The sequence below is a fragment of the Phascolarctos cinereus genome, unplaced genomic scaffold, assembly GCF_003287225.1.
Source record: "Phascolarctos cinereus isolate Bilbo 61053 unplaced genomic scaffold, phaCin_HiC Scaffold_5;HRSCAF=322, whole genome shotgun sequence".
Classification (NCBI taxonomy): domain Eukaryota; kingdom Metazoa; phylum Chordata; class Mammalia; order Diprotodontia; family Phascolarctidae; genus Phascolarctos; species Phascolarctos cinereus.
Window position 1 is genome coordinate 272,340,321 of NW_027555958.1, and position 27,983 is coordinate 272,368,303.

General features: G+C 39.8%; 1 protein-coding gene across 1 annotated transcript; it reads right to left on the reverse strand.

Moving 5' to 3' along the window:
• Positions 1-88: 88 nt before the first annotated feature.
• P4HB (prolyl 4-hydroxylase subunit beta) lies at positions 89-27,902 on the reverse strand. The gene is given in 12 exon segments (XM_021000821.2): positions 89-1,222; positions 7,825-7,911; positions 8,525-8,706; positions 8,842-8,962; positions 9,634-9,834; positions 10,669-10,794; positions 13,797-13,901; positions 24,284-24,421; positions 24,657-24,790; positions 25,295-25,501; positions 27,501-27,542; positions 27,545-27,902. Coding segments are annotated over 12 exon segments (1,530 nt in total). The 5' UTR covers positions 27,651-27,902; the 3' UTR covers positions 89-1,141.
• Between the last annotated feature and the right edge of the window lie 81 nt (positions 27,903-27,983).

Here is a 27,983-nt window from a genome sequence, read left to right on the forward strand (position 1 = left end):
CTCACTCACAATTAAGATCTTTAATTCCGGGCTCAATTACATATGGGTTTAAAAAATAAAGTTAGTAAGATAAAGGCAATACCAAATATTAAAATTTCAACTTTATTTGGCCAATGTGTTCAGTTCCAACATTACGGTGGAAATGTTTAAAGTGTTATCAAGTCTGATTGAGCTCAAACATCCTTGGCCCATCCCCACACAACTGCCCTCCCCAATTCCCAGTAATCATAAGTGTCCTGGTTTACTGCATCAAGTAGGCCTTGGAACCTATCTTGTACTCTTGGAAAAGAATCCAACATTCACAGAACAATGCACCAGAAAGTTGTGGAACAAAACCCTGTATCATAACAGGGAAGAAGGTGGTACTACTTCTGGATCTAGTCTAAGGAGGGGAGCCAGAAACTATCTTCCCCTTCACCAATGATTGTTGTCACAAAAAAACAAACGATGGCATAGTCCTGTCCAACTCCAGAGCATTAAAAAAAGTGTCTTTAAAGCAAAATACAAGGACATTTAGCCATGGTTAACACTGGTGTGAAGGGGAGAGTCCTTGCATTTTAGTTTAGTGGTAGCCCCTCCCCAGACTGAGGAATGGTCTATTGCAGGGAGGACTAGCTAAAAGGTGAGCGACACTGTTTGACACCCTGACGTGTTGTTGAATTATCAAATGTGTTTAAAAACCCTACAGGCAGGATCTTTTTTTAAAAGGGATGACATGAACTTTCATAGGAGATATTATGAGTGCAGCATACACTAAAATATTTTAGTAATGACAACAGCACTCATGCTTTTAACTTTACAACCCGCTTCAAACCAAAAAACACGTGTGACAAAAAAAAATGTACAAAAAAAAAGTACATCACATCCCCCACCCCTTCCCCTGAAAGAATAGGTGGCTCACCAAATGACCTGGGCTATTAAAGATAACTCACTTTTCAAAAATTGAAAAGCAAAAATGAAAAGACATTTGAATTTACATACATGTTAGAATGAATATTACTTTTTTAAAAAATCCCTGGATTTTCAATCAACACTCTCCTTCAGTTGTGAATCTTACAAGTTTCCAGATGCATTTGCTGCTTGGTTGGAGCAGCCCATAATGTAGTGTCTTGTTTTTGGGATGTAAACTTAGTTCTCCTCTTTACAATTCATCTTTCGGGGCTACTTGATCATCATCTTCTTCCATATCTGGCTCTTCAGCTTCTTCCAAGTCTTCTAGATCCTACAGTTAAATAAAAAGTTTTGATTACTTGCCAGTCCAACACTGACCATTTCTTAGTATCCAGACTAAAATCCAAAACTCCAACTCAATACTCCTTTATTCAAGCAAGCAGACCGGTATTCTTTTTACCTGAGGGGCTGGCTCACTTACACTGCCACTTATTAAGCCAATATTAAACAATCAACCAGGTCTTTGAATAATTCATGAACACACTTCACAGGTATTAGCTCCAAGAATCAAGCAGCTTCCTCCTTACCAACCCCACCCACCCATCAGAGGGATGGAAATGAGGATATTCATACATAAAAAGAAAAAAACCAAGTCCCCCAATCTACAGGAAACCCCAATGGTCTTTCAGATTTATTTTCAAAAAACAGTACAGAGGACATAGAATTTTCAAAGACAATCAGTCAGATAAGCTAGGCAATGTGACAAGTACCAGACATACAAAGACAAAAATGAAATAGTCCCTGCCCTTCAGGAACTTACAGTCTATGGGATGAGGCTGTGCTGTGTGTGGTACATATTTACTGAATAAATCCAAAACAGGGAATGCAGGGAGTACACTAGCAGTTGGGACGGAGGGGAAACATCAAGAAAAGCTTCATGTGGAAGGTAGTGTTTGAGCCAAGTCTTGAAGAAAGTGAGATAAAGATGAGGAGGGAAGGCTAATGCAAAGGCAAAGACACTTTTCTCTTTCATAGGTGAACTGCTATGTGTGAGAAACAGAGAGAAGGCCAACTTCAAAAGGCAAAGAATGGAATGAATGTGTAATAAATCCAGAAAGATAGGGTGGGAAGGGGCGGAGCCAAGTTGTCAGAGAAAAGGCAGTCACTTTCCTGAGCTCGCCCCAAAACCCCCCCAAACACACCTTTAAAGAACACCATAAAACCATTCCAAGAGCAGCAGAACCTATAAAAGGATGGGGGGAAATAATTTTCCAGCCAAAGACAATTTAGAAGGTCAGCAGGAAAGGTCTGTCACATCTGGGTGAAAGTGGAGCACAGTCCAGCACAGGCCATAGCCCCAGCAAATCAGGCCTTGGGAGTCACTGAATCAGCAGTAGCAGCAGCTGCTTCCAGAGCTCTCAGCCCACAGATGGTAAGGAGATTCAACAACTGGTCAGAAGGAGATTACAGGGGTCTCTTTGCTGGCACTGTGGCAGGACTCTGTTGCGTTTGCCAATACTGTGACCTGCCAATACAGGCCACAGTCCTGGGTGGCAGTCTCAGGGCAAGGAGGAGCACTAGCCCACCAGAGCTTTCAGCCACAGTGGAACAAGGACCCTCGTCACAGTTTCAGAACAGAAAAGAGTCCTTGTGGTGACTCACAGACCAGAGCACAGGCAGGAGAGTAGTAAACACACCCTTCCTTAGATCATACCACCTTGGAAGAACTGAAAACTTACAGATCCTTAGAAGTAACTGTGAAAACAGCTGCAGAAAACCCCTGAAGCTTGGGACAGTGCCCCCTCCACCCTGGAAGCAAAACACTACTTTAACAGAGTTAAAAGTCAAGAAATAGGCTGGGAAAATGAGCAAACAACAGAAAAAAATTCTGACCATATAAAGTTACTATGGTGACAAGGAAGATCAAAACATACATTCAGAAGAAGTAAAGTCAAAGTTCTTCTACATTCAAAGCCTTCAAGAAAAATATGACTGGTCTCAGGCCATGGAAAAGCTCAAAAAGGATTGTGAAAATCTAATAAAAGCGGTAGAGGAAAAACTGAGAAATAAGAATGATGCAAGAAAATCATGAAAAATGAGCCAATAGCTTGGGGTAAAGGAGACAGACAGACACATACATACACATAGTACTGAAGAAAATAACACCTTAAAAAACAGACTAGAGGGGCAGCTAGGTGGCGCAGTGTATACAGCACCGGCCCTGAAGGCAGGAGGACCTGAGTTCAAATCCAGCCTCAGACCAAACACTTGACACTTACTAGCTGTGTGACCCTGGGCAAGTCACTTAACACCAACTGCCTTAAAAAAAAAAACAAAACAGACTACGCCAAATGGTAAAAGAGATACAAAAAGCCAATAAGAAAAATGCCTAAAAAAGCAGAATTGGTCAAATGGAAAAAGGAACAAAAATTCACTGAAGGAAAAAAACTCCTTAAAAATTAGAATTGGCAAATGGAAATGGAGGTGCAAAAGCTGATTGAAGAAAATCATTCCTTAAAAACTAAGAATTGATAAAATGGAAGCTGACAACTTTATAAGAAATCAAGAAACAATAAAACAAAACCAAATGAATGAAAAAACAGAAAACAATGTAAAATCTCACTGGAAAAACAACTGACCTGGAAAATAGATCCAGGAGAAATAATTAAAAATTATTGGACTACCTGAAAGCCATGATCAAAAAAAGAGCCTAACTTCTAGGGCTATTTCCCAAAGAGATCATACAAATGGGAAAAGGACCCACATGTACAGAAATACTCACAGCAGCTCTTTTCGTGGTAGCAAAGAATTGGAAATTGAGAGGATGCCCATCAATTGGGGAATGGCTGAGCAAGTTGTGGTATATGAATGTAATGGAACACTACTGTGCTATAAGAAATGATGAACAGGCTGACTTCAGAAAAACTGGAAAGACTTATATGGTCTGATGATGAGTGAAGTGAGCAGAACCAAGAGGACTTTGTACACAATAACAGCCATGTTATGCTATGACTAATATTGTTAAACTGAACCCTTCTCAGCATTACAAGGATCTAAGACATCTCCAGAGGCCTCGGGATGGAAAATGCTGCCCACATCCAAAGAAAGAACTATGGAAGTCAAATTGCTATCACTTATTTTTACTTTCTGTTGAGTTTTGTTTCATCTTTCTGATGGTTCCTCCTATTGGTTTTAATTTTTACTTACAACTTCACTAATGTGAAAATATGTTTAGTAAGAATGTAAATGTAAAGCCTATATCAGATTGTATGTCGTCTTGGGGGGGGAAGGGGGAGAAAAATTTTCAACTCAAAAGCATATGGAAGTGATTGTTGATAAATCAAAATAAATTAATTTTAAAAAAAGAGCCTAGATACAACATCTTTCAAGAAATTGTCAAGGAAAACTGCCCTGATATTCTAGAAACAGAAGGTAAAACAGAAATTAAAAGAATCTACCAATCACCTCCTGAAAGAGATCCCAAAATGAAAACTCCAAGGAATATTATAGTCAAAGAGAAAATATTGCAAGAAACAATTCAAGTATCATGGAGTTACAGTCGGGATAACACAAGATTTAGCAACTTCTACATTAAAGGATTGGAGGGCTTGAAATATGATATTCTAGAGGACAAGGGAGATAGGATTACAACCAAGAATCATGTACCCAGTCAAACTGAGTATAATCATTCAGGGGAAAAATTGGGCATTCAATGAAACATGTCTTTTAAGCATTCTTGATGAGAAGACCAGAACTGAATAGAAAATTTGACTTTCAAATACAAGACTCAAGAGAAACATGAAAAGGTAAACAGGAGAGAGAAATCATAAGGGACTTAATAAGGCCAAACTGTTTACATTCCTACATAGGAAGATGATATTTGTAACTCATAAGAACTTTCTTGTTATTAGGACAGTTAGGAGTATACATAGACAGAGGGCATAAGTTTGAGTTGAATATTAAGGGATGACACCTAAAAAAATAAAATTAAGGGGTGAGAGGAATGTGTAGGGAGAAAGGGAAAGGGAGAGGGTAGAATGGAGTAAATTATCCCACATAAAAGAGACAAGAAAAAGCTTTTATAGTGCAGGAGAAGAGGGAGGAGACAACGGGGAGTGAGTGATCTTTATTCTCATCAGAATTAGCTCAAAGAACAACAGACACACTCAATTGGGTACAGAAATCTACCTTACCCTACAGGAAGGGGACAAGAGAAGGGACAGGGGTGATAGAAGGGAGGTCAGCTTGGGAAAGGGGGCAGTTAGAAGAAAAATACTTTTGAGGAGGAACAGAGTGAAAGAGGAGAAAACAGAATAAACAGGAGGTGGGGGAAGATAGGATGGAGGGAAATACAGTTAGCAATAGTAACTGAAAAAAATTTTGAAGCAAGTTTCTGATAAAGGTCTCATTTCTCAAACATATATAGAACTGAGTCAAATTTATAAAAATAAGAGCCATTTCCCAATTGATAAATGATCAAAAGATATAAACAGTTTTCAGATGAAGTAATAAAAGCTATCTATAGCCATATTAAAAAAAGACCTCTAACTCACTACTGATTAGAGTAATGCAAATTAAAACAATTCTGAGGTACTACCTCATACCTATTACATTGGCTAACAGGACAGAAAAGGAAAATAATAAATATTGGAGGGGACGTGGGAACAATGAGATAGTAATGTGCCGCTGATGGAATTACGAACTGATTCAACCATTCTGTACAGCAATTTGGAACTATGCCCAAAGGGATATAAAACCATGCCCACCCTTTGAAGTAGCAGTATCGCTGCTAGGTCTGTATCCCAAAAGAGAAAAGGACCTATATGTACAAAAAATATTTATAGCACCTCTTTTCTGGTGGCAAAGAACTGGCAATCAAGGGAATTAGGGAATGGCTGAACAAATTGTGGTATGTGTCAGCTAGGTGGCGCAGTGGATAGAGCACCGGCCTTGAAATCAGGAGGACCTGAGTTCAAATCCGGCCTCAGACCAAACACTTGACACTCACTAGCTGTGTGACCCTGGGCAAGTCACTTAACCCCAATTGCCTAAAAAAAAAACAAAAAAAAATTGTGGTATGTGATTGTGATGGAATGCAATACTGATACAATATAAGAAATAATGAGCAAGATGCTCTCAGAGAAACCTGGAAAGATTTATATGAGCTGATGCAAAGTGAAATGCACTGTGTACAAAGTAACAGCAATACTGTAAGATGATCAGCTGTGAATAACTTAGCTATTCTCAGCAATACAATGATCCAAGACAATTGTTTTTATACGTAACTGGGGAAAATTAAAATAATAAATTTTAAAAAATTAGAGTGGGCCAGGTTGTCAAGGACTTTAAAAGCCATAGGCAATTATTGAAATTTGACCTCTTCAGTAACTGATCAACATATAAAATGGATTTCCCAAATAATAACAGTATTTAGAACCACAGGGAGCTACAAATAAAAACACCACCTGTTGTAGGGCAACACATTAAGCCCCCTCCCCTATTCCTACTTTCTTTTAGAAATATCAAGAGTATTTTTTCATAATCTTAGTCTAAAAAAATCTTTGTTTTACTTGAGTGAAAGAACTAATCAGTTTTCCCTTGAATGGAAGAAAATGCAGAGAAGATAGTGTCCTTGTCTAAAAGTCCTTCTTACATGTTATTAAGTGACTAATCAGTTTTTAAAGGAAATGCCAAATTAGCCAAGGACATACTTTTCTTTGAAATTAAGGTACTGGTCCAACTAAGAGATGTCTTTAATTCAATTAACAGAAGATAGTCTCTGGAGTTTACCTTTGACCAGGAAAAAGGGAGAATTCTTAGGAGTGTTTAAATTATGGAGGAATGGTTTTAGAAAAATGATTCTCCAGAGTGACTATTCTTTTGTTTGATGAATCAAAATTGTTGCTTAGATGTTGTCCACTTATTTAATCTTATGGAATTTTTTACTTTGTTCTCAAACCCTATAAATTAAGTATGGCAAACGGCTTGGGCAGAAGTATTTTCAAAAGGCTTGGGTTCTCTCTCAGCCAGAGGTTCTTAGCAGTTCAGTGAAACCTATGGACACCTCCTCAAAGCATTTTTAAACAACTGAAGAAAATGCTAAGTTTCCAGTGAAAATAAAGATGGGACTTTCTTCCCATCCAACTTCACAAGACCCCACTGGTGCCTAGAATTATTTCAGTAATAAGTCTACCTCTAGAAGATTTGGCATGTAACACAAAATAAAGAGTTTTTCTTCTACTTGTGTCTTTAAGACAGCTGTAATCTAACTGCGATAAGACAAGCACAGGATAGGGTATATATACAAAGACATATACACAAGGAACAGAAGAAAGTAAAGATGACCATTGAGACCATGAGTTAACCAGGTAGGATGAGGTGGAGCTATTCTAGAAAGGACTCAAAGAACAATTAGATGGTTTTAAAAATCATGCATTCTGAACTGCAGCAGAAATAAAAATCAAACATTCAACAAATGTTTTTCTCTAAAAAGATAAAGAGTTCAGAATAAACAAGGAAGAAGTCCCTTAGCAAGGTAGTAGGGTCGTCTCGTCCCAAGCATCACAATTTTACTGTCAAACTTGGGATCCAGATCATTAAAAGCAAACAGCATTCAATCATCTAGAGCTATGTATGTGTTAAAAAGCACTTTGAACTGACTAAAAGAATGTGCTAACATTCAGGGCCCTCCACCCAAACCTGTCTAAAACCAAGTGTCCTACCCCATCCTCTTTGATCTGTTTACAGTATAGCCAGGGGAACAAGAGACAATGGCTTCCTCCTAGTAGGATGAACTCTGTAAACAGCAATGTAAGTCTGTAAGTTAGAACTATTTATGTAGGGAATGGAGTAGAGTATGCAACTAAGATTTTTCTCTCACTAAAGAAGGGGATATATGGATTTATGCCAGTACTCAAAAGAAAAAATACTTACATCATCATCCCCTGCCCCATCTAGTCCACCACTCTCCAGGAACTTTTTGAAACCTTCTAGTGTTCTCTCTCCGTTGTAATCAATTACCTGGAGGGGAGGGGAGGGAAAAAGGAGGCAGGTGAAACCAATACCCTCTAAACCCTGCAGCCCACCTATGTCAATTTTTACCCCCAACACCTCTCCCTTCCTACACAAAGTCAAGGAGCTCAGGAAACGTGTGTTTCCATTAACCCACAAGGGAAAGAGCTTCTGCTGTGGGGTACCAAAACCAAAAGCCACACCCCCACTTACAGATCTTCCACTCCTTCCCCACCGACAAAAGGCCCCTTTCCCAGCTCCCTTACCTCTGCGCTAAAGCAGCCCCAACCCGATCCTTCCTAGCTCCTGGCTCCCTGGATGACAGATCCCATAGAGAGGCTCTCAAGTGGACTTGAGGGAAGGCAGTGGCATTGGGAAGGCAGGTTACAAGAAGAGTACATGCTAGCATCATTTGCATGGAAGCAAGTCTTAACCAGCCCATGATCAATCCCACCCTCCCCCCACCCAAATCTCAAACACCTCTTAGCTTCAAAGATAAAAAGCAACTCTTCCTTTTCTTTCCCCACCCCCATCCAACATTCACATCAAGGTCAGAGACAAAGCTATCCCATGGCAATTGGTCCTTTCCCTCTCCCACTTCTCTCTGCTGTGAAATCCTTACCGTCCTGTCAGCACTTGCAGGGAAGAACTTTAATGTGGGGAAACTGTGGACTTTAACTGCCTCTACTTCATTAGCTGTTGAGTCCATCTTGGCGATGACTATACTTTCGTGATCCTTGTAAGTCTCTCCCAGTTTGTCCCAAATGGGAGCTAACTGTTTGCAGTGACCACACCAGGGAGCATCTGTAAAGGTTGACAGGTCAATAATCAGCACAAGGAGGCCAGTTCTCCCTGACCCTCATGCTGTGAACAGAGTACTTTGCTATTCCAATTAGGCCTTTCTATATTGCAAATGGAAAAAATTACAAATCTACTTACAGAATTCCACAAAGACATTCTTTTTTTCATCAAAAGCAACTTCTTCAAAGTTCTTCCCAACCAGTACTTTGACAGGCTGCTTGTCCCAGTCATCAGGTAGGTCCTGGCTCATTAAATGGGGCTAAATCAAACAGATAGGGAACCAACAATAAACAAGTGCTCCAGAAGGCCTCTGGGGCCTACACTAGCAGTGCTACTGCTCAGTGGGTCAAATGAGACTCTTCTCTCCATCTTGGTTTATTCCCCTTTCACAAAGCAGCAGCCTGAGCAAGGAGGGACTGAAGTTTAACTAGGAGATTTTCCCATGGTGCTACTGCTCAGCTGATAAGCCTGAGCACTGAGATGATAGCCCAAACAATTACAGCACATTACAAGGGGGACAATTGGGGCAAAGGTTTTCCCAGAAAAACGAGAGACATAAACCCTGTTTTCTGAGGATATGGGAACACTGGTTAAAAGACAACTAAATGGCTTTGATACATATGTCTGAGTGGCCCCATAGCCAGAGAGATTCATTGTGGCTACTGTATATTAAAAGAGGAGTTATTTTTGTGCTGGCATTGCTGCATCTGGTCTCACAGCCTGTGCTCTTTGGCTACTCTGTGTACTGTTCGCTAGATTCTCTACAAAAAGCTGTAGGGGGTCTGAGGTAAAGATAGCTCAAAAGACTTTCACCTTGCTGTGAGAGGTCGTACATATGGTTCACGCTTATGCTATTTAAGCCAAATCATCAAGAAATCTAGGTTTTCTCATCTGTAAAAATTATGGTAAAATTCCTTTCAGCTCCAATACCTTGACTTTGCCCTCCAAAAATCGGTCACAGAATTCTTTTATCTTTTCTGCCGTTAATTCATCTGACTCAGGTTTGTACTTGGTCATCTCCTCTTCCAAAGTGATGAGGCGGACAGCTGGGCACTCCTCTTTCTTTAGGCCAAAGAACTCAAGGATCCTCTGGTTGTCAGTGTGGTCACTATCAATGAAGATAAATAGGATCTTGGGAACAAAAGAAAGATTTTTGACATTAGAAAGATTTGAGCTATTCAAGACAATTCTTGCCTTCCTCAGTCAAGATCATGCTAAAGAAGTTATTATATTCCCTAGTTTAAACTTTGGATCTGATATTCCCAGGCCACAACAAATGGCAAGTATAAAAAGGTACTAAAGAAACCACACATTCCCTTTTATCCCTCCATTCTTAATAAACAATATTTGATAATAAAAGCCTGCACAACCCTTTTAAAGGGAAATTTTTAATGATTTCCTATTAAGATTTCCCTAGTAGAGGTGGGAGCAAAGTAGCCTAGCAAAGGCATTAAGCTACTCACAATTACTGCTCCTGACAACTATTAAACATCTTTTTGGGGATTGGGTGAGGAAAGATGTATAACAGTAGAGAGCAATTTTATTTAGCAAACAGTTCCACTGACAAGATGGACACGGAAGATAATTTAAATGGTAAGATCTTTAAAATTCATAGTCATGACTCCCAACTGTGATCAGTTCGTTATACATTCTTTAACTAATATAAAAACTGCCTATGGAATGTTAAGCCTATGCATAAGACAGCCAATACCTCCCTTAATCAACATTCCATTTATTTCTGATTGTACAGAAAAATAAACAACCTTACCACGATTTTACCTCAGGCAAGGTAGGATTCCTTCCTTCCTAAAAATCTTATCTAGAGCTCCTAAAAACTTGTATTTATAAGTCTATAAAAATATTCCTCTGAATTGTGCAAGAGAGGTATCAGGGAACAAGACTTCTTTGCTTTTTCCCTTAAGAATTTACTTTTACTCTATAAAATCATTGTTAAAAGTCACATACCTTCCCTTTGAAGCTTTCTGCTGCTTTTTTGAAGTTGTTCAGTTTGTCATCATAGTCAGAAACACTCTTTGGCAGGAACAACAGGATATGAGTCTTGATTTCACCTCCAAAAATTTTGGGGGCCGTCTGGTTCACACAGAAACACATGTTAAAGAAAGTGAGAAAATGGAATGACTGTCTCAAAACCACTTCCCATTCAGGGCCTTCATCTGTCATTCACACATTTAGGAAACCACAGGTTACTCAGCAATCATTTTTAACTTACCAATTACATGGACTCAATTAAGAGTTCATTATGCACCTATTATATGACAGGCCCTGGGTATACAAAGAATAAACACAGTTCCTGACCTCAATGGGTTTATATTTGATTGAAGTGGGAACCAATACCTCCATCAATAGGCACGTACACAATAAACACAATTTGGGGGGAGGTAGTCAAGAAAAGTTTCATGAAATAGGAGTTTTGTCAAGTTTTGATGGAAACAAGGAATTCTAAGAGGCAAAAGTAAGGAGGGAGTATGAGGGACAGGAGACAAAGATGGAAGACCAAGTATAAAAAACCAAAGAAAGCCAGTATGAGCTGACTGAAAAGTACAGGAAGGGGAGACTGGGAAAGTAGGTTGGAATCAAGTTGTGAAGGACTTTAAATGTCAAACAGAAGAGTTTGCATTTGATCCTAGACATAATAGGGTGCCAATGGAGTTTACATAGTAGGGAAATGATATGGTCAGATTTGTGCTTCTGGAAAATCATTATAGCAGCAATACTGAGGATCAATTGAAGAACAGACTTCAGAGGTAAGGACTCCAATTAGGAGGCTACTGCATAATCCAGGAGAAAGGTAATAAGAGCCTAAAACAGGGTGGTGGTAAGGGGAAGAAGAAAAGGGGTCAGATTTGAGAGATGTTAGTGGTGTTAAGCCTTAGTGACTGGATACATAAATTCTGTCTGTATCTCCAGTGCCTGGCACACAGAAGGTGTTTAATTAAATATTTATTAAGTGGGGTGAGGGAGAGTGAGGACAATGCTGAGGTTAAGAAACTGGGAGATTTAAAGGATAAGAGAGAAGAGGGATGGGGGTAGGAGAGACCTGTGGGATATTCAGTTAGAAGTATGCTCAAGGGGCAGGTAGGTGGCACAGTGGATAGAGCCCCGGCCTTGGAGTCAGGAGGACCCAAGTTCAAATCTGGCCTCAGATACTTGACACTTACTAGCTGTGTGACCCTGGGCAAGTCACTTAACCCTGACTGACTCACCAAAAAGCAAAAAAAGAAGTATGTTCAACTAGAGTTCATGACAGATACTAGGGCTGGATATAGAGATCTAAGAAATCATCTAGCTAGAGATTAGTGAATCCATGGAAGCTAATGAGGTTAGCAGGTGAGAATGCAGAGAGAATAGAGTACCAAAAATGATCTGTTGAGGGTACACCAAATATTAGGGGACATGACACAAGTGATGAGCCAACAAAGAAGACTGAGAAGGAGTGATTGGATGGAAAGGAGACCCAAGTGAGCAGTTATCAGGAAAAACCCAAAGAGGAGAGAGTCAACAGTCAATACTATTGAGAGGTCAAGAAGTATGAGACTTCAGAAAAGGCCAGATTTGGCATTTTACAGATTGCCAGGCACTTTGGAGAGAACAATTTCAATTCAGCAATTGAGACAGTCAAATTGCTCAGGGTTAAAAAGTGACTGAGAAGGGAAATACAAGCAATTAGGTATAAACAGCTTTTTCTAGGAGCATGGCATGGGAATGTGAGCAGAAACATAAAAAGATAGCAGAATCTAGTTAAGTTTAAGGATGGAAGGACACAGGCATGTTTGTAGGCAGTAGAAAAAAGACTACAAGATTAGAAAAAGGGGATTACTGGGGAGGGGAGACAAGTTGATAGAGAAGGAAGGAAGGGATGGGATCAAGGGTAAATGTTGAAAGGCTGACTTTGGCAAACAAGGTCACATTTTCAGAGATTGGAGTAAAAGGAGAGAATGGAATAGAAGAATCAGAACAAAGGATTGTGAGATATAGAGAAATGGAGGATGAGCTTACGGTGAACAGTTTCTATTTTTTTCAACATAATATGAAGCAAAGTACTCAGCTGAGAGTAGAGAAAGGAGATGGTCTGGGAGGTTTGAGAACAGAAAAGGTTTGGAACCTGATCTGTGGGGAATGCAACAGAGAATTAACAGTGTGGACTAAAAGGACTGCCTTTCTGCTCTAAGGGCTCCAGTCGGATCATAGTACATAAATCTTTTTTTCAACCTGGCTTCATGATTTCCTCTAGTTCCCTTCACGAGCACCTAAACAGGATCTGAGGAGGCAGGTGATGTAAGTAACCCAAGGTTAGGGTCTGGCAAGAGATCAGTGTTGATAGGACTAGGGGACATAAATTTTGAGAGCAGAGGAAAATGCAGAGTAAAACTAGTTAACTACACATTGAGATTGGGGAGGGAGAAAAGTGAAATTAGAGTTGGAATGATACCCTAGGAGAGTTCTGAGGAATCGAAAGATTGAAAGTCCCATGAGTACAAAAAATAAATGGCTTTAAGAAGGCTAAGGCATAAGACATCATTGACAAGAGGCTATTATCTAATAAAGGTATTTTGGAGGTTTTGAACATAGAAAACTGGAAACTTGTGAATAATGGTAAAAATTAAGAGTGTGATCTTCTATCCCTATGTGTAGCTGAGGTAGAAGAAAAACTCAGTCATGGGAATTGAAAAGACAGTAACCTGGGGTTAATCAGCCTTGTCAGTTAAGGAATGAGAATTCTAGGGGGATAACAGAAGGGGAAGATAGGAATAGGGTAGGATATCGGAAGGGTAGGGTTTAGGTTTCCAGGATGAGAGTATAGCAGTGGGAGCTTGGAATGAGGTGGCTTGCTCTTAGGCAGCCAGCACTTCATTATCACAGGGATTAGGATGGAAGGAAGTAGTGTGAGAGATACATGAGAGGAGTCTGAGCAGAGGGTGAGGGGGATTACTGCTACCTGGAGGTCTTAGCAGGTGAATGCATTCCAAAGTGATAAACAGTCTGCTGGAACAGAACCACAGGTTCTTCTTACTTACTAATTCTTGAACTCTCCCTTACTGAGTTAGTATGTTGTATAGCAAAAAGCCTCATACCTGTTCAGTGAATTCAATGACCAAGGGCAGCCGGTGATAATTAACAAAAGTCAGCAGATTCTCCTTGGTAATCTCTCCTTCGAAGTTGTTTCGACCTTCATCAAACTGAGAAAAAAGAAGGGTTACAAGTTAAGCCCTATGTACATTCATACGTGCCATTCTGGCCTCTCTCCAGTAGGAGAGTTTGGCAGCATCTCTGCCTAGCGGCCTCATGTATCCTACAGATCCTAGCAACAAAGAAAATAGGATTGTACAATTAACAACCAAATTTTCCCAATAACACCTTGCTCAGGATCCAAGATTCCTTGCAACAAGTTAACAAGGAATTTTATAACTGCCACCGTAGCCAAACTCAAATCCAAGTAGTCACAGATATAAGGAACTAATCTGACAATCAAGCAGAGCTTCAACAGAAAAAGTTGCAGACCTCAATCTCTGACGCTGCTCTAAAACTGGAAAAACAGTCATGAAGAAAGCTAACCTAACAATGCTGCTTTACAACATGCTTGAAAGTCTCAGGCCAGTCAATGCTCTCCCCAAATCCAAGTCAGTGGGAGGCTGGAGAAGAAAGTGTCATTCTGGTTCATAAGAACCAATAAGCATGGGGCAGCTAGGTGGCACAGTGGATAGAGCACCGGCCCTGAAGTCAGGAGGACCTGAGCTCAAATCAGCCTCAGACCAAACACTTGACACTTACTAGCTGTGTGACCCTGGGCAAGTCACTTAACTCCAATTGCCAAAAAAAAAAAAGAACCAATAAGCAGTGATGAAAAAATGTTTCCCATTTACCAGGGAAGCAACCAAAGAAAGAGATGTACTGAAACACAGCTGATACTGCATTTGCTGATGAACAGTAGGTTACCTGAGAGCATTTTGTCCCCCACAGGGTATAAGGTGGCATCAGGGTTAAAACAGATGTTCACTGGAGATAAGCTTCAATCTAATTGCCAAAGCCCATTTCATAATAAACAACACCTATTTTTGCCCTCAATTCTGGGAACCCTCATTTTCTATGGTGCCAGGAAAAAAGGACATTGGTATATTAGGGTTCAAATGTACACCATCCATTTATCCCAAAGGTTTTATTTAGGGCATGGGTCAGAGTTTTATTTCTGACCCACTTGTGTTTCAGCAACATATTCCACATCACTGGCCTCTCAGCCTGGGAAATTAAAAATCTGAGTTATTCTTTCATTTTAGTAAAATACAATCACCTGGTACTAACAAAAAATGGTCCTTTAAAAGGAGGTCTCACAGCTCAAGAAATTTAAACCTTTATTATTGACAATAGCAAACTTCTAAAACCAACTTCCTATTTCTCTTAATTTTTGGAAAGGTACAACTGCTTTGGGTACACACCCATGCATCTTAATTTCCAGTATGGACAAAACTAACAGAGATACTTACAGAGGTATCCTGTTTCTGCTTACACACCTGTGTAATTTTTTTTAAAAATCCATTCCTAATAAGTAGTTAGGATTTAAACAGTTCTCAGGAGTATATTTGCAAATTATGAATGACCACATGAAATTATGTCAAAATCACTAATTGTAAGAGAAATAAAGATAAAACAGCTCAGGTTTCGTCTCACTTCACAGAAATTGGCAAATGTAAAGAAAAGATGAGAACAGTCAATGCTGGAAGGGCTGTGTGAGAAGAGGCACCCTGAGGTATGCAATCATTCAATCAACAAGTATTTATTAAGCTCTTATGTGCCAGGCACTGGGGATACAAGTAAAAGCATGAAACGACTCCTACTTACAAGGAGCTTACATTCTAATGGGAGAGACAAGGATATACACAATACACAGGATTAAGTTAATAAATACAAAGTAAAAAAGAAAAAAGGAAAAAAATAAATACAAAGTAGTTAAATATAAGATAGTTTGGAAGTGAAGGCACTAGCAGTTGGCACACTGAGGTACACAGATGCATCATACATATGTACATATGGATATGGATATATATATATATATATATATGTGTATATATATATATATATATATATATATATATATATATATATATGTATACAAATACATGTAGGTTTAGGTATTGTTAAAGAGAAGCATACAAGGAGAAGATAAAAGGGCTTAGGAAAAAAACTTGCAAACATGGGTATGATATGGATGTACCAGTAAAGAACACTGAGGAAAGGGGAAGGACTAGAAGAGTATCAAAAAAAATCCAGAGTCCAGACAGTAGTCAACTGTGTCAAACACAGCAGAAAAACCAAGTGATGAGCACTCAGCAAAAAAATGACTTGGCAATTGAGAAATTACTGGTAATTTGGGTGAGAGCAGTTGAGTAATAAGGTTGGAAGCCAAATTCCAAAGGGTTGAAGAGAAAGTGAAATGAAGGAAACAAAGAAAAGCAGACTGCTTTTTTCTCAGAGCTTGGCTGACAAAGGGAGGAGGGATATAGCAGGATAGTTTGAGGGGATGGATAGGATTTAGTGAAGGTTTTTTTTAAGGACAGGAAAAGATTTGAGGCTGTTTAAAGGCAAAAAGGAAGAAATCAGTAATTTGGGAAAAGCTGATGAGAATGCAATCTGTTGGCAGACAGCTGGGGGACTACTAGCAAAGAATGTTATATTTAATGTTAGATATTGTCTATGTATATGTTTTTGTTTAATTATTTTTCTTTGTAACAAAGGAGAGCTCCATCTGGATGAAGATTGTGTGTGTGTGTGTGTGTGTGTGTGTGTGTGTGTGTGTGTGTGTGTGTGTGTGTGTGTGTACGTGACAGAGAAATAACATAATGCAAAGACAAAAGGAATCAATAAAATCATATACGCATATATATATACACATTACCCTTGTTGGGCCTGGCACCCACTGAGATAACTGTCATTACTATATAATGACAGTAATAAAATTACTATGTAATGTCAATAATAAAAATTTGAGTTATTCTTTCATTTTTCAGTAAAATGCAATTAACTTGTACTATCAAAAAACCCCAGAGTCCAGAAAGTCAACAGTCTCAAACAAAGCAGAAAAACCAACCACCAAGAAACCAAATCTTTTAAGTCTAAAAATATTTTTTTCAAACCCTTTTATCTGTAAAAAGAATGAGAAGACAAGACAAAAAGCAAACATAGTTTCTTTAAAATGATGATTTGGTGACTAATTTTTGAGACTGGCATTTACAAGACCACTATGGCTCCAGAGAAACAGTGGCAAAACAGGCTTTTGGATCCCACCTCTTTGCAGGTTTAACAGTAAGGAACAACTGGAACACAGGCAACCTTGTCCCCTCTTATGCCTCAAAAATACACATCATCTGCTTCTAACCAGAGTACATTGTACCTGGATTTTCCTATGGAGAAGTCACAAGAACAGAGTGGTCATACCTTTATCATGAATGAACTGTTATGTATAGTATGAGTGCATTTAGATATTGACAGAAAATCTCAAGAAGTTGTAGAAATGAGGTAGAGTCATTCTATCCACATCTTTGAGCAATTTATGAGACCCGTAAAGCACATTTATGAACTGGGATAAAAGGATGAAGTTAGGGACTATTGCTATGAATGTTGCTAAGTCTTAAAAGTCCCTGTGTCTCTGGCCTCAGAAATAGCTTTAATAAAAACCAGGTAAAAAGTTCAGTTAAATCATGCCAAAGAAAGTAAAAGATAACCTGTTGACTAAAACAGACAAACCAAGGAAAACTAACAGCTTTATCAATACTGAATGATAAAATACATTAAATGCTGGACTACTTTGGTCACTAGCATTAATCACACACTCCTACATCAGTTAGGATAACTCTAGAATGTCACTTGACAATTGGCCCATGATCCAATAGTGTTTACAGAAGCTGGCTGTTCTCGTTGTTACTAACACTCATTACTAATACTGCCTGAAGACTTGAAACCATGGGATGATGTCAGGCCTGCATTGTGAAGGCAGTCCAACTCTGCCCCCTATTGCTTTCAGTGGTACCCTGAAGGAGCTCATGGGCACCTGGAGCTCACGCAAAGGATTATCACGACTGGAAGATGCAGCACATCTAGGAAACTTGTTTGGTGAAGGGAGTCTGGCAGTAATTCAATTCAATAAGCATTTGTCAAATGCCTGTTTAAGTTGGTATTCATTTCCAGAAGGCCAGGGCTTGCTAAGTACCCTAATAAGTATAGTACAAAGCAAAGTTCACCGAAGAAATACAAAGTGCCATAAGGGATTCTCCTCCACCCAAAAAAGGTAAACACATTCAGGTGAAAGGGAAAATAAGGGTAGAAGTGGTAGCTGAGGCAAGCTTCAAAGGACTTCTCAATAAACATTAAATATCTATTATGTGCCAAAGAGGATATGATGAAAAAATGTAACAGTTCCTGTTCTCAAGGTACTTAATTCTATCAGGGGAAACAACAACTACACATAAAAATATTTACAACTTAAATATAAAGTTAAAAAATAAAAACAGAAACAAAGTACTTAAATACAATATAGTTTGTGAGGGTATTAGCAGTTGAAACTGGGAAATTCTGAGAGATCAGGGAAAAAGATGGTATGTGAGGTAAGCACAAGGAGGGAGTACACCCTAAGCACTGGGGCCAGCCAGTGAAAAGAAAGATGGATGAACAGAGAGAAAGCCAGTTTGACTCGATGGTGAGGCTGCTAAGACAAGTTGGGATCAGGTTGTGAAGGGCTTTAAAAGCCAAATAAAGGAATTTCTATTGTACCTGAGAGGAAAATTACTTGGTAGCAATGTGTAGGAATGACTGGAGCAGAGAGATAAATTGGGAGGTTGCTACAATAATCCAGGCAAGAGGTAATGAAGGTCTGATCTAAGGTGGTGGCCATGTGAATAAAAGGGGTCGGATGAGAGATGTAAAAGTAGAAGTAGTTAAGATCTGCAACCAATTGGATATGTAGTCAGACAGAATTTCAACAGAAGAAAGAGTATCCAGACAAAGGGAATACACGAAAAGGTACTGAGGCCAGAAAACCAAGGTGGCAGTTAAGATATCAATGTCAATAACAGAAAAGGGAAAATAAGGAAACAGTCTTGAGGACCAGTGAAAAGGAATTAAAGTCATTTCAGTGATTACATCCTACAGGCATGTTGGCAATGTAGGACAAGAGCTCAGGTGAGAAGTCATATCTAGAAAAACAAACTTCAATTTTTAGAGAGACAATACTTTCAAATTATAGGACTGAATGAAATTGCCAAGAAACTGAGTAGAAAGTAAAGAGAAAATGTAGAAGGCAGAATATTGGAAACAAAAACTTACATTTAGATGACAAAGAAAACCCAGGAAATGAAGGTAGAATTGGACTACCTTTATAAAGCAGACCAGGGAAAGTCTCATTTCTGTCAGGTCTCTGGCAATAGCAATGAGAATAGCAATAACTACTGCTCCTTTTCTTACCCAAGAACAATCTACACAGTGTCAGGTAATGAAAACCAGGGGAAGAAAATTCCAAGGAGTAGCTATGTATTTAGTGTCAAAATACTGCAGAGAGATCCAAGAAACAGAAGACTACTGAATTTGTCAATTAGGAATTACCTCAATGAGACCAATTGTCTATAGAATTATGAGGGCAGAAGCCAGTCTAGAAGGCACTGAAAAATGAGTGGATAGATTACTCTTGGAAAAAGTCAGGAAATATTATCAATAAATTAGCAAGCACTGCATTAAGTGCCTGCTTACTTCTAGGGATACAAAGACAAAAAGACCCTGCCCTTCAAGGGGCTTATGTTCTAGCCAGAGAAACACAACGTACATGTGTGTGTGTGTTTGTGTGTGAGCATATACATAATATGTACATACATGCACAAACATGTTTCTATGTATAGAGATATAGATAGGTAGATAAAATAAACACAAGGGAATTGGGAAGGAGGCATTGGAAGCTGGGAGAAAAGAGATAACCTGGCTTCAAAGTGTAAAAGGATCAAGATAAAATAAGAGTTTTGCAGAATAAGGATGATTTGAGAATATTTGGATACAGAAGGGGAAGAAGCTGATAGAATGAAAACAAAGGGAGTTAAAATGATGGAACAATATACCCAAAAGCAAGAGAAAATGTGATCCAAAAAATAAGTGGTGAGGTTAATCCTAGCAATCCTCTGAGATGGGAAGATAAGAGAGATTCTAAATTACAAAAGAAGGAAGCCAAGAGAATTCCTACAGGGAAGCTGCTGGCACAGTAGATGAGAGCTGGAAGACCAGATTTCAAATCCAGCCTTAGATACTTCCTAGCTGTGTGACCCTAGGCAAGTCACTTGTCTGCCAGTTTCCTTAATTCTAAAATGGAAGTAACAGCAGCAACTACCTTGCAGGGCTGATGTGAGGATCAGATGTGATATTATTTGTAAAGTACTTAGCACAGTACCTGGCACACAGTAGGTGCTTCACAAATGCTTCTTCCCTTTTTCCCCCCTTTCAGCATGAAGTAGGTATCTGCTGAAAGTGGGAAGAATGAGAGTAAACTGAAAGAGCCATTTCTTGAAATAAAATAAAAAATAAAAAAGATTTAAAAGATTTGATTCCAAGCAGCTTTGCAGGCCCACCTAAAGTTATTGTGAATTGTTAGTGTAATTTCATCAACATGGCAAATATAACAAAAGATGAAACTATCACATTTGTCTTCTCACAGTGTCTCTAACACTGACCAATGCAATGTTGATGAAGCCAGGAATTTGACTGACCATTCTGGAAAACTAATTTAGCACTACTCTAGAAAAGTAACTAAGCTTCATATCCTTTGGCCCAGCAATAGCACTAGGAGAGTTTATACTAAATAGATCAAGGAAAGAGTCTTCTTTGTCCCCATTACCAAAATATCTCTAGCAATACTTTTTGTGGTAGCAAGAAAATGTAAACAAATGTTTATGTCCAATTGGGGAATGGCTGAAAGAACTATAGAATATAAATGCAATGGAATATTATGATGAATATAAAGAATTCAGAAAACTTTGGAAAACTTCTATGAATTGAAGCCGATCAATATGTAATAATTATAATAACATAAAGGGGGAACAGCTAGGTGGCGCAGTGGATAGAACACCGACCCTGGAGTCAGAAGGATGAGTTCAGGTCCAGCCTCAGACACTTGACACTTACTAGCTGTGTGACCCTAGGCAAGTCACTTAACCCCACTGCCTAGTGCCAAAAAGGAAAAATAAACAAATAAATAAAATAACATGAAGGGGAAAAAATACACCAAATAGCAAAAGAATTCCCATCAATGCAAAGACCAATTCTGACTCCAAAGGAGTGATGAAACACAGCACTTTTCTCTCAAATGAAAAGTGGTCAACTACAAATATGGAACAAGGCCCACGCAGTTGGGCTGTGTGTTGGTGGTTTGCTTAACTGTAATTTTGTTACAAGGCATGGCTCTAATGGGAGAAAGGTATGGTACTGGGAAATAGCAGTTATTAATAATAATAGAAAAAAAGCTTTATTGATGCTTAATTGTAGCACAGTTTTATTTCATGATGAAAATGACTAATCATATCTGGCGACTAGTAGGATGAAAGTGTGTCAGCTGAAGTCCTTACTCACCAGACCCTAAGCTAAACAGTTAAGGAAGCCAGAATAGACTAAAAGAATAAGGGGCTAACAGAATAAGAGGAACAGTAGTGTATATGCAGGTACAAAAGAGAATAGATCACAAACAACAGAAGTCCTTGCAAACTTTAAAGCACTATATAAATGCTAGCTATTATTATTTCATCTTAGCATTTTTAGCACTCCCTAACAAAGTAGGATCTAAAATTTGATTATACTGGTAGAGAAATACTTGCTGTGGGAGAAAATAAACAGTAATTTAGCTATATGTACCTTAAAATTTTAAACTTCTTTCCTACATGAAGAAAATTTGACCTTAGGTCTGTATTCCTATTGCCCCCAAGTTATCTTGGTTAATTAAGCAGACAAAGTTCACTGGAACTAGTTTATGGCCCAGATCCTTCGAAAAAAGCTGCCAGAAGGCAATGTTGTTTGTTTCATGGTTCATGGACAAAGCCAGCTATCTGTAATTCAGGCATCTGCTAACATGAATTGAAAGAAGTTTTTATTAATTAACCTCATGCCCAAACCAGAAGAATGGTCAGTCTCAGAATTAAATTCAACAATATTTATCAAGAGCCTATTGTGCTCAGATGGAAAAGAGCATCAAGAAATGGTCTCTGCCTTAAAAGCTTACAATCTCCTTAGGGAAATTTGCAAACATCAGTTAGAAAATCTAAGTTAATGAGTAGATGCCAAAATAAATGAGTCAGATAAGTAACAGAGAAGATTTGCACTAGACTATTCTGAAAAAATTATAATTCTTGATGTTCCTTTTATACCTGTAATGATAGGACACACTTTTTCAACAGTTTGTTCAAACAGATTTTAGAAAAATCTTTTAACTTCCAAAATATTTTTAAAGATATCATTGAATCATATTGGTCTCTCCTCGCAATATATTCCTCACTCCATCCATAAGGGGAGACTTAACACCACTGAAGTCCAAATTCCTTAATAGGTATTTAGTATACCTCTTAGACCTAAGTATTTAAATTCCATTTAAATGATTCCTAAACACTTTTTTCCCAACTATCAGTAGCTCTATCAAACAATGCCCCCTAGGAAGGCCATGAGCCTTGTCCATTTGTCCCTGAATTAACATCAGAATTCCTTAGGAAGAGGTCTAATAGAAATAGGAAATTTATAGTAGGATTACTAAAGCAAATTGTCCCCAAATCGCAAACAATTCATTCTTATTGTAAATAGCTTCTATGGTACTCTTTTAGGAAGGACCATCCCTTACACTCTTTTATGCTACAAAATTCTATTAGAGTGTCTGTGTTAATCTATTTTGTATATGCTCAAATCTAGAATATGAAAAACTATTCCATTTCACTTAGCCTTTATTATGCTACTTTAAGAAAAAAAAATCCCTAGATCTAGATTCTAGCTGCCAACCAAAACTTCTCCTTCTCAAACCACATAAGCACTTTCCCTTTTCCTTAAAGAATCATTATATCTACTTTCAAATTACTTACCCTTTTCAGCCAACTTATGTTCTAACTTCAGTACTTTTCACTCCAACTTGTTCAGTGGAGAAAACTCTCCAAACCAGATACTTCAAAGAACTTAGTTCTTTTGAAACTCACTCAAATAAATCTTTCTATTTCTAATTTAGTACGACAAAGAGTTATTGCTTTATCTAAGTAGATCATTCTGCAGACATCTAAAAGTGATTTTTAAACGTAATTCCAATTTGCTTAGGACATGGGGAAAGGAAAGAATGAGGGAGGGAAAGAGACAAAGAGGACCAACACCTGTGGAGGGAGAGGGCCTGGCACATGGTTCAAGGACATATAGGAGCCTCAAGAACACATCGGGGCAGGGGACAGAGAAGCAAGAGTACGAGAAGGAATATGTGGCCAGGGCCAGGTACATAGGAGCCTGCCTGACCAAACAGAGAAAAAGAATACTCAGAGGGGGCAGACAAATGGGGGCTGGACACAGACAGGAGAGGACAGCCCCTCTCAAGTCCCTGTCAAGGGGACAGACACTTAGTGATACTGGAGCTTGGACTGCTAGGAGATATGATCTGATCAGGGCAAACATCTCCTCTCTCAGCTCCTGAGGTCTCAAGCCAAGCCTTTGAGTTGCCATGTCTCTGGGCATCCTTTCTTCTGCTTTCACTTGGAGGTTTTTCTTTTGGCTTTCTAAATTTTTTTTGGGGTGGGGGGAGAATAGGGCACACAGTACTATATAAAATTAATACAGGCGTGTTTTTGGAATGCAGAGTTCTTTCAGAATTCTTTATTCAAATTTGGATAATGCAAATTTACTTAAAGTGAGAACTGTCTATATTTTTTTTCTCCTTCAACACTCTGGTTTAAGTATTTCCAAATGGTTTATCTACCAACTATTATTCTCTATCAGATTTTTTTAAAGGAAAGGAAAAAAATTAAATTTTCCCACAGTAGATTACGGTACACAAACAGAAACTTTTCTCCTAGGTAAGTTTGCAGGAAGCCAGCTTCTGAATACCCCAGTTTTCAAGTGGGAAACAGTAAGAAGCTAAAACAAACACTAGGGTCCAATGATTAAGCTGGTGTGAGACCAGACTGCCCCTTTAAAATGGTTTTAGGGGCCAGCTAGGTGGCACAGTAGATATAGCATCAGCCCTGAAGTCAGGAGGACCCGAGTTCAAATCTGGTCTCATATCAAACATTTGACACTTACTAGCTATGTGACCCTGGGCAAGTCACTTAACTCCAATTGCCTTAAAAAATGGTTTTAAAAAATAATTCTACTCCAATTAACTACCAAAATGACTTCACTACACAAAACCTTTACCTTAAAAGTCTCATTTAACACAAATCCCCTCTTGATCTGATCAAGATGTAGAATCTCAGGTCCACTATGTTCCAGAGCTTCATAGGGCAAGGTGCTCAAAAGTATTATTATTCTTTGCAGACCAAAGCTGAATTGAGTTTCATTTTAGAGTTCAACAAGCCAAATAACTCACCTTCTTAAAAAGGATAATGCCATCTTTATCAAATTGGTATTTGGAGTACAAATCAGTGTTGGAAGAGATTCCAAATGGGATATCATCGATAGACTCTGCAGCCAATGTGAACTGTTTGACAAGTTCTGACTCCAGATTCTAGGAGAGGAAGATTGAAAAGAGAAGGGTTACTGACTTACTGGCTCAACATAGCCAGTATGTACCTGTAAACAATGAAAACATCAGACCCTGTGGCCCATCCACAGTGAAGGCTCCTTACTTAGCATATGCTAGTGCCCTGGACAACAGGATGAGATGCAATCACTTGCTCCAGTTGTGCTAGAGATGACACAGAAAAGCAAAAGAATCCAAAATTAAGTTCTAAAAGATATACCTTGAATAAGCCAATAACAGCAACTTCACTGGAATCCACCAAGGACTCAGCAGCAGCAATATCTGTCAGTACAGTGACCGCTGGACTGGTGCGTTTCTTCAGCCAGTTCACAATATCATCAGCTTCTCTGCCAGCTGTATACCCCACCCCCCCAAAAAGGTTCAGATTTACTTTGGTGTCTGGAAAGGTTCATTCGTTACAACAATGAACTTCCCAAGTAGGAGAGAAGGGGAAAGGATATAAAGATCAACAAAGCCTAGGCCTGGCCCAAAAGTAACTTGCAGTTCCTATCACCAAATCACCTTGGAGTCTGGGGCAAGTCAACCTCTTGACTTGAGACTTTTCCCAGCTGTGAAGTGGGGCTAATATCTACCTTGATCTTATCCTCACAGGGCTATAGGAAAGATCAGAGCTATGAAGTAGTTTGAACTTCTCAGTAGTGGCTAATATATATGGATAAGATGTTATTCCTGTCCTATTTTACCTAAGTTGTTAGGACAAAATTAAACACATAAAATAGTTTGAAAAGTTATTTCAGTAGCAAACAAATCTAAGGTATTATATTCTGTTTTGTTTTTTCTCTTGCATATCTACCCCTACCTGAAAGAACTTGATCACTTCCTAGGAAGAGGACCTACCTGTATACTCTTTAGGAGAAGCTGTATCTCCATTCTTAAAGAATTTGATAGTGGGGTACCCCCGAACCCCATACTGTTGTGCTAGATCAGACTCTTCAGTGGCATCTACTTTGGCCAATCTGATTTTAGAACCTTCAGCCTTCAATTTTCCAGCTGCCTTAGCATACTCAGGTGCTAGAGCTTTACAGTGACCACACCAAGGAGCGTCTGAAAAGAAAAATAAAGCATTAAGTAGGAGCACCTGATCTACTTCTAGTTCTTTTGATAGCTTCCCTAACCTCACATAAGATTTTCCTTCAGAGAAACTTAATAGAAATAACCATTTAACACACTGGTAAATGAGTTCTTGGAGCCTTTCAGCAGTATAAGGACATAAGTTGTTCACATCAGATGAAAACCATAAACACCCAATCTGCATTGTTACTGAAGGCTCCTGGTGGCTTTTTAAACCCTAACTAATAATCATTACCAAGCTTTTAACCAGTAGGTTTGTTGTTTTGTTATTCCAAACCTATGGTTTCATCAGTGTGAGAGCCCCCCCCCAAACACACACATTCCCATGACTGAGAAACTCCTACCACTGCACTTCTGTATCTGCAACTTATCGTCTTTGAGACTTAAGAGGTTAAGCAAAGGGGGGTAACCTGTGGCCTTGAGGCCACACGTGGCTCTCTAGGGCCTCAAGTGCAGCCCTTAGAATCCCTGAATTTAGATTCAAAGGCCTGCACTTGAGGCCCTAGAGGGCCACACTGGACCCAAAGTCAAAGGTTGCCAGGCTCTGGAAGCTATTTGCCCAGGTCTGGGTCAGTATGCGCCAGAGGCAAAAACTGAACCTTAATCATCAACAGATGATTAGAGAAAACTTATATCTAGAATCACTGCCATCCCCTTAAATTCAGAGCCATCAATACTTCAGTCATCTACTTAGTAAAGCTCAAATGATCCATGATATTTGAGTTTCCTCAGTAATCCCAACTCATCCAAGCCTGTTACATTCTGTGAAACTCTTGTCTATGTCTTCCCATAAATTCACCACAGGGGGTCTACTCACTATGGCAGAGGACTTCCCCTGACATTATGGGAGCACCAGTTAAGCTCTTTGAAATGTACACCTAGTGACTAGCCCATCTTCTTTTCCTATCATACGTCTTTGATTCCTATTCTTTATTTCAAAGTTCCTCATTGGTTCTATGTTGCACCCAAAGGAAACAATTATCTTGAAACTGTAAATGTGGCATACTATTCAAGTTTATTACTCTCACACTTTGTTTCACTGTTTTGTATCACAGGTTAGCAACTATTACCACTGAAGAGATTACTAAATGCTCACATGACAACACAAACTAAGTTTCAGGTTCTGGTTTTCACTCCTATAAGATAGACATCCTAAGTTAACAGGGGCAGAAGCATCCAGGCGACACTGAAACACTATAAAACACAGAACGATTCTTTTGTATTTGCTTTTGCCTAAACAAGCCCATTCTCTTCTTTTCGTGCTTACAGAGAAAGTTTGCCATGTGGACTTCATGCAGAAAGACACCTAACTTGGCTCTTCAGTCAACCTTATAAGTTATTGAATGTAACAACTTAGGCCTCAAAAATAAAATGTAACGGATAGAAAAGAAGGCTTAAGTTTAAGCACTCCTTAAGGGAGGATCAATGCTTCTTTTCATCCAAGAAAAAAAAAGTAGCTTTTTTGAGACTTTTCCTATTCCCTCGGAGGTGGCCTGAACTATAAATGCAGGACCTGTGAACACCCAAGATCTCATATAAACTTGAAACTTTGGGGGTTCTGCAGGGATACCCCTCTCCCCCCCGACCCTGAAACAAAGTACTTGGGGAGGACGGTGTCATTCTGGGGTCCTCGCAGAATTGGACCCAGCCGCGAAGGGCTCATACTGCGGACCATTCCAGCTCAAGCTAAAGAAGGTGAAGGGGACAGAAGGCACGACGCCCACTGAGGCCAAGGTGCCCTCGTTCGCCGGGAGCCCGGGGTCCCCCACTCCTGCCGATCTCAACGGATGTGATCTCGGCGCCCGCCCCCGCCCACCCCGAGGCGAGGAAGCGCGGCTCAGCTGCGGCCGCCGCCGAGGCCCCTGGGTCACACGCGCGCCCTCGGCCTGCCGGCTCCCCGACAGCCGCTCGCTTTCCGGGGGGCCGAGGCCGGCGGGGCAGGGCAGGGCAGGACCGGGATGTTGGCACTCACAGAACTCCACCAGGAGATACTCGTAGGTCGCCAGCGCCTCTCGAAGTTGCTCTTCTTCAGGACCAGGACGTCGTCCTCCTCCTCAGGGGCGTCGGCGCGGACCCCGGCCGTGACGGCCAGGGCTAGGCAGAGTACGGCACGGCTCAGCATGTCTCTCTTCGGGCCCGGCGGTAGGCCGTAGGCACGCGGAAGAGGCGGGCACGAAGGGGACTGTGGGGTTAGCGGTGCTACGTTTACTTCCCTGGGACGGAGAAAAGGGCTGAAGCGCGCGTTCGCTCTTGGGGCCTTGCCTTTATAGATCTCGTCCCCTAGAGTGCGCGCCCGGCTACCTCCCACTTCTCACTGGCTTCCGCGCGCGCGCTTGCTCCGCCCTTCACCCTGTACCGATTGGCAAGCTGACTCGGGTACCTGCCATTTTTGCCCTCAGATTGGTTGCTAAGTTAGGCCTATGATCGGCCTCTGAATGGCTGCAAAATGGAACTC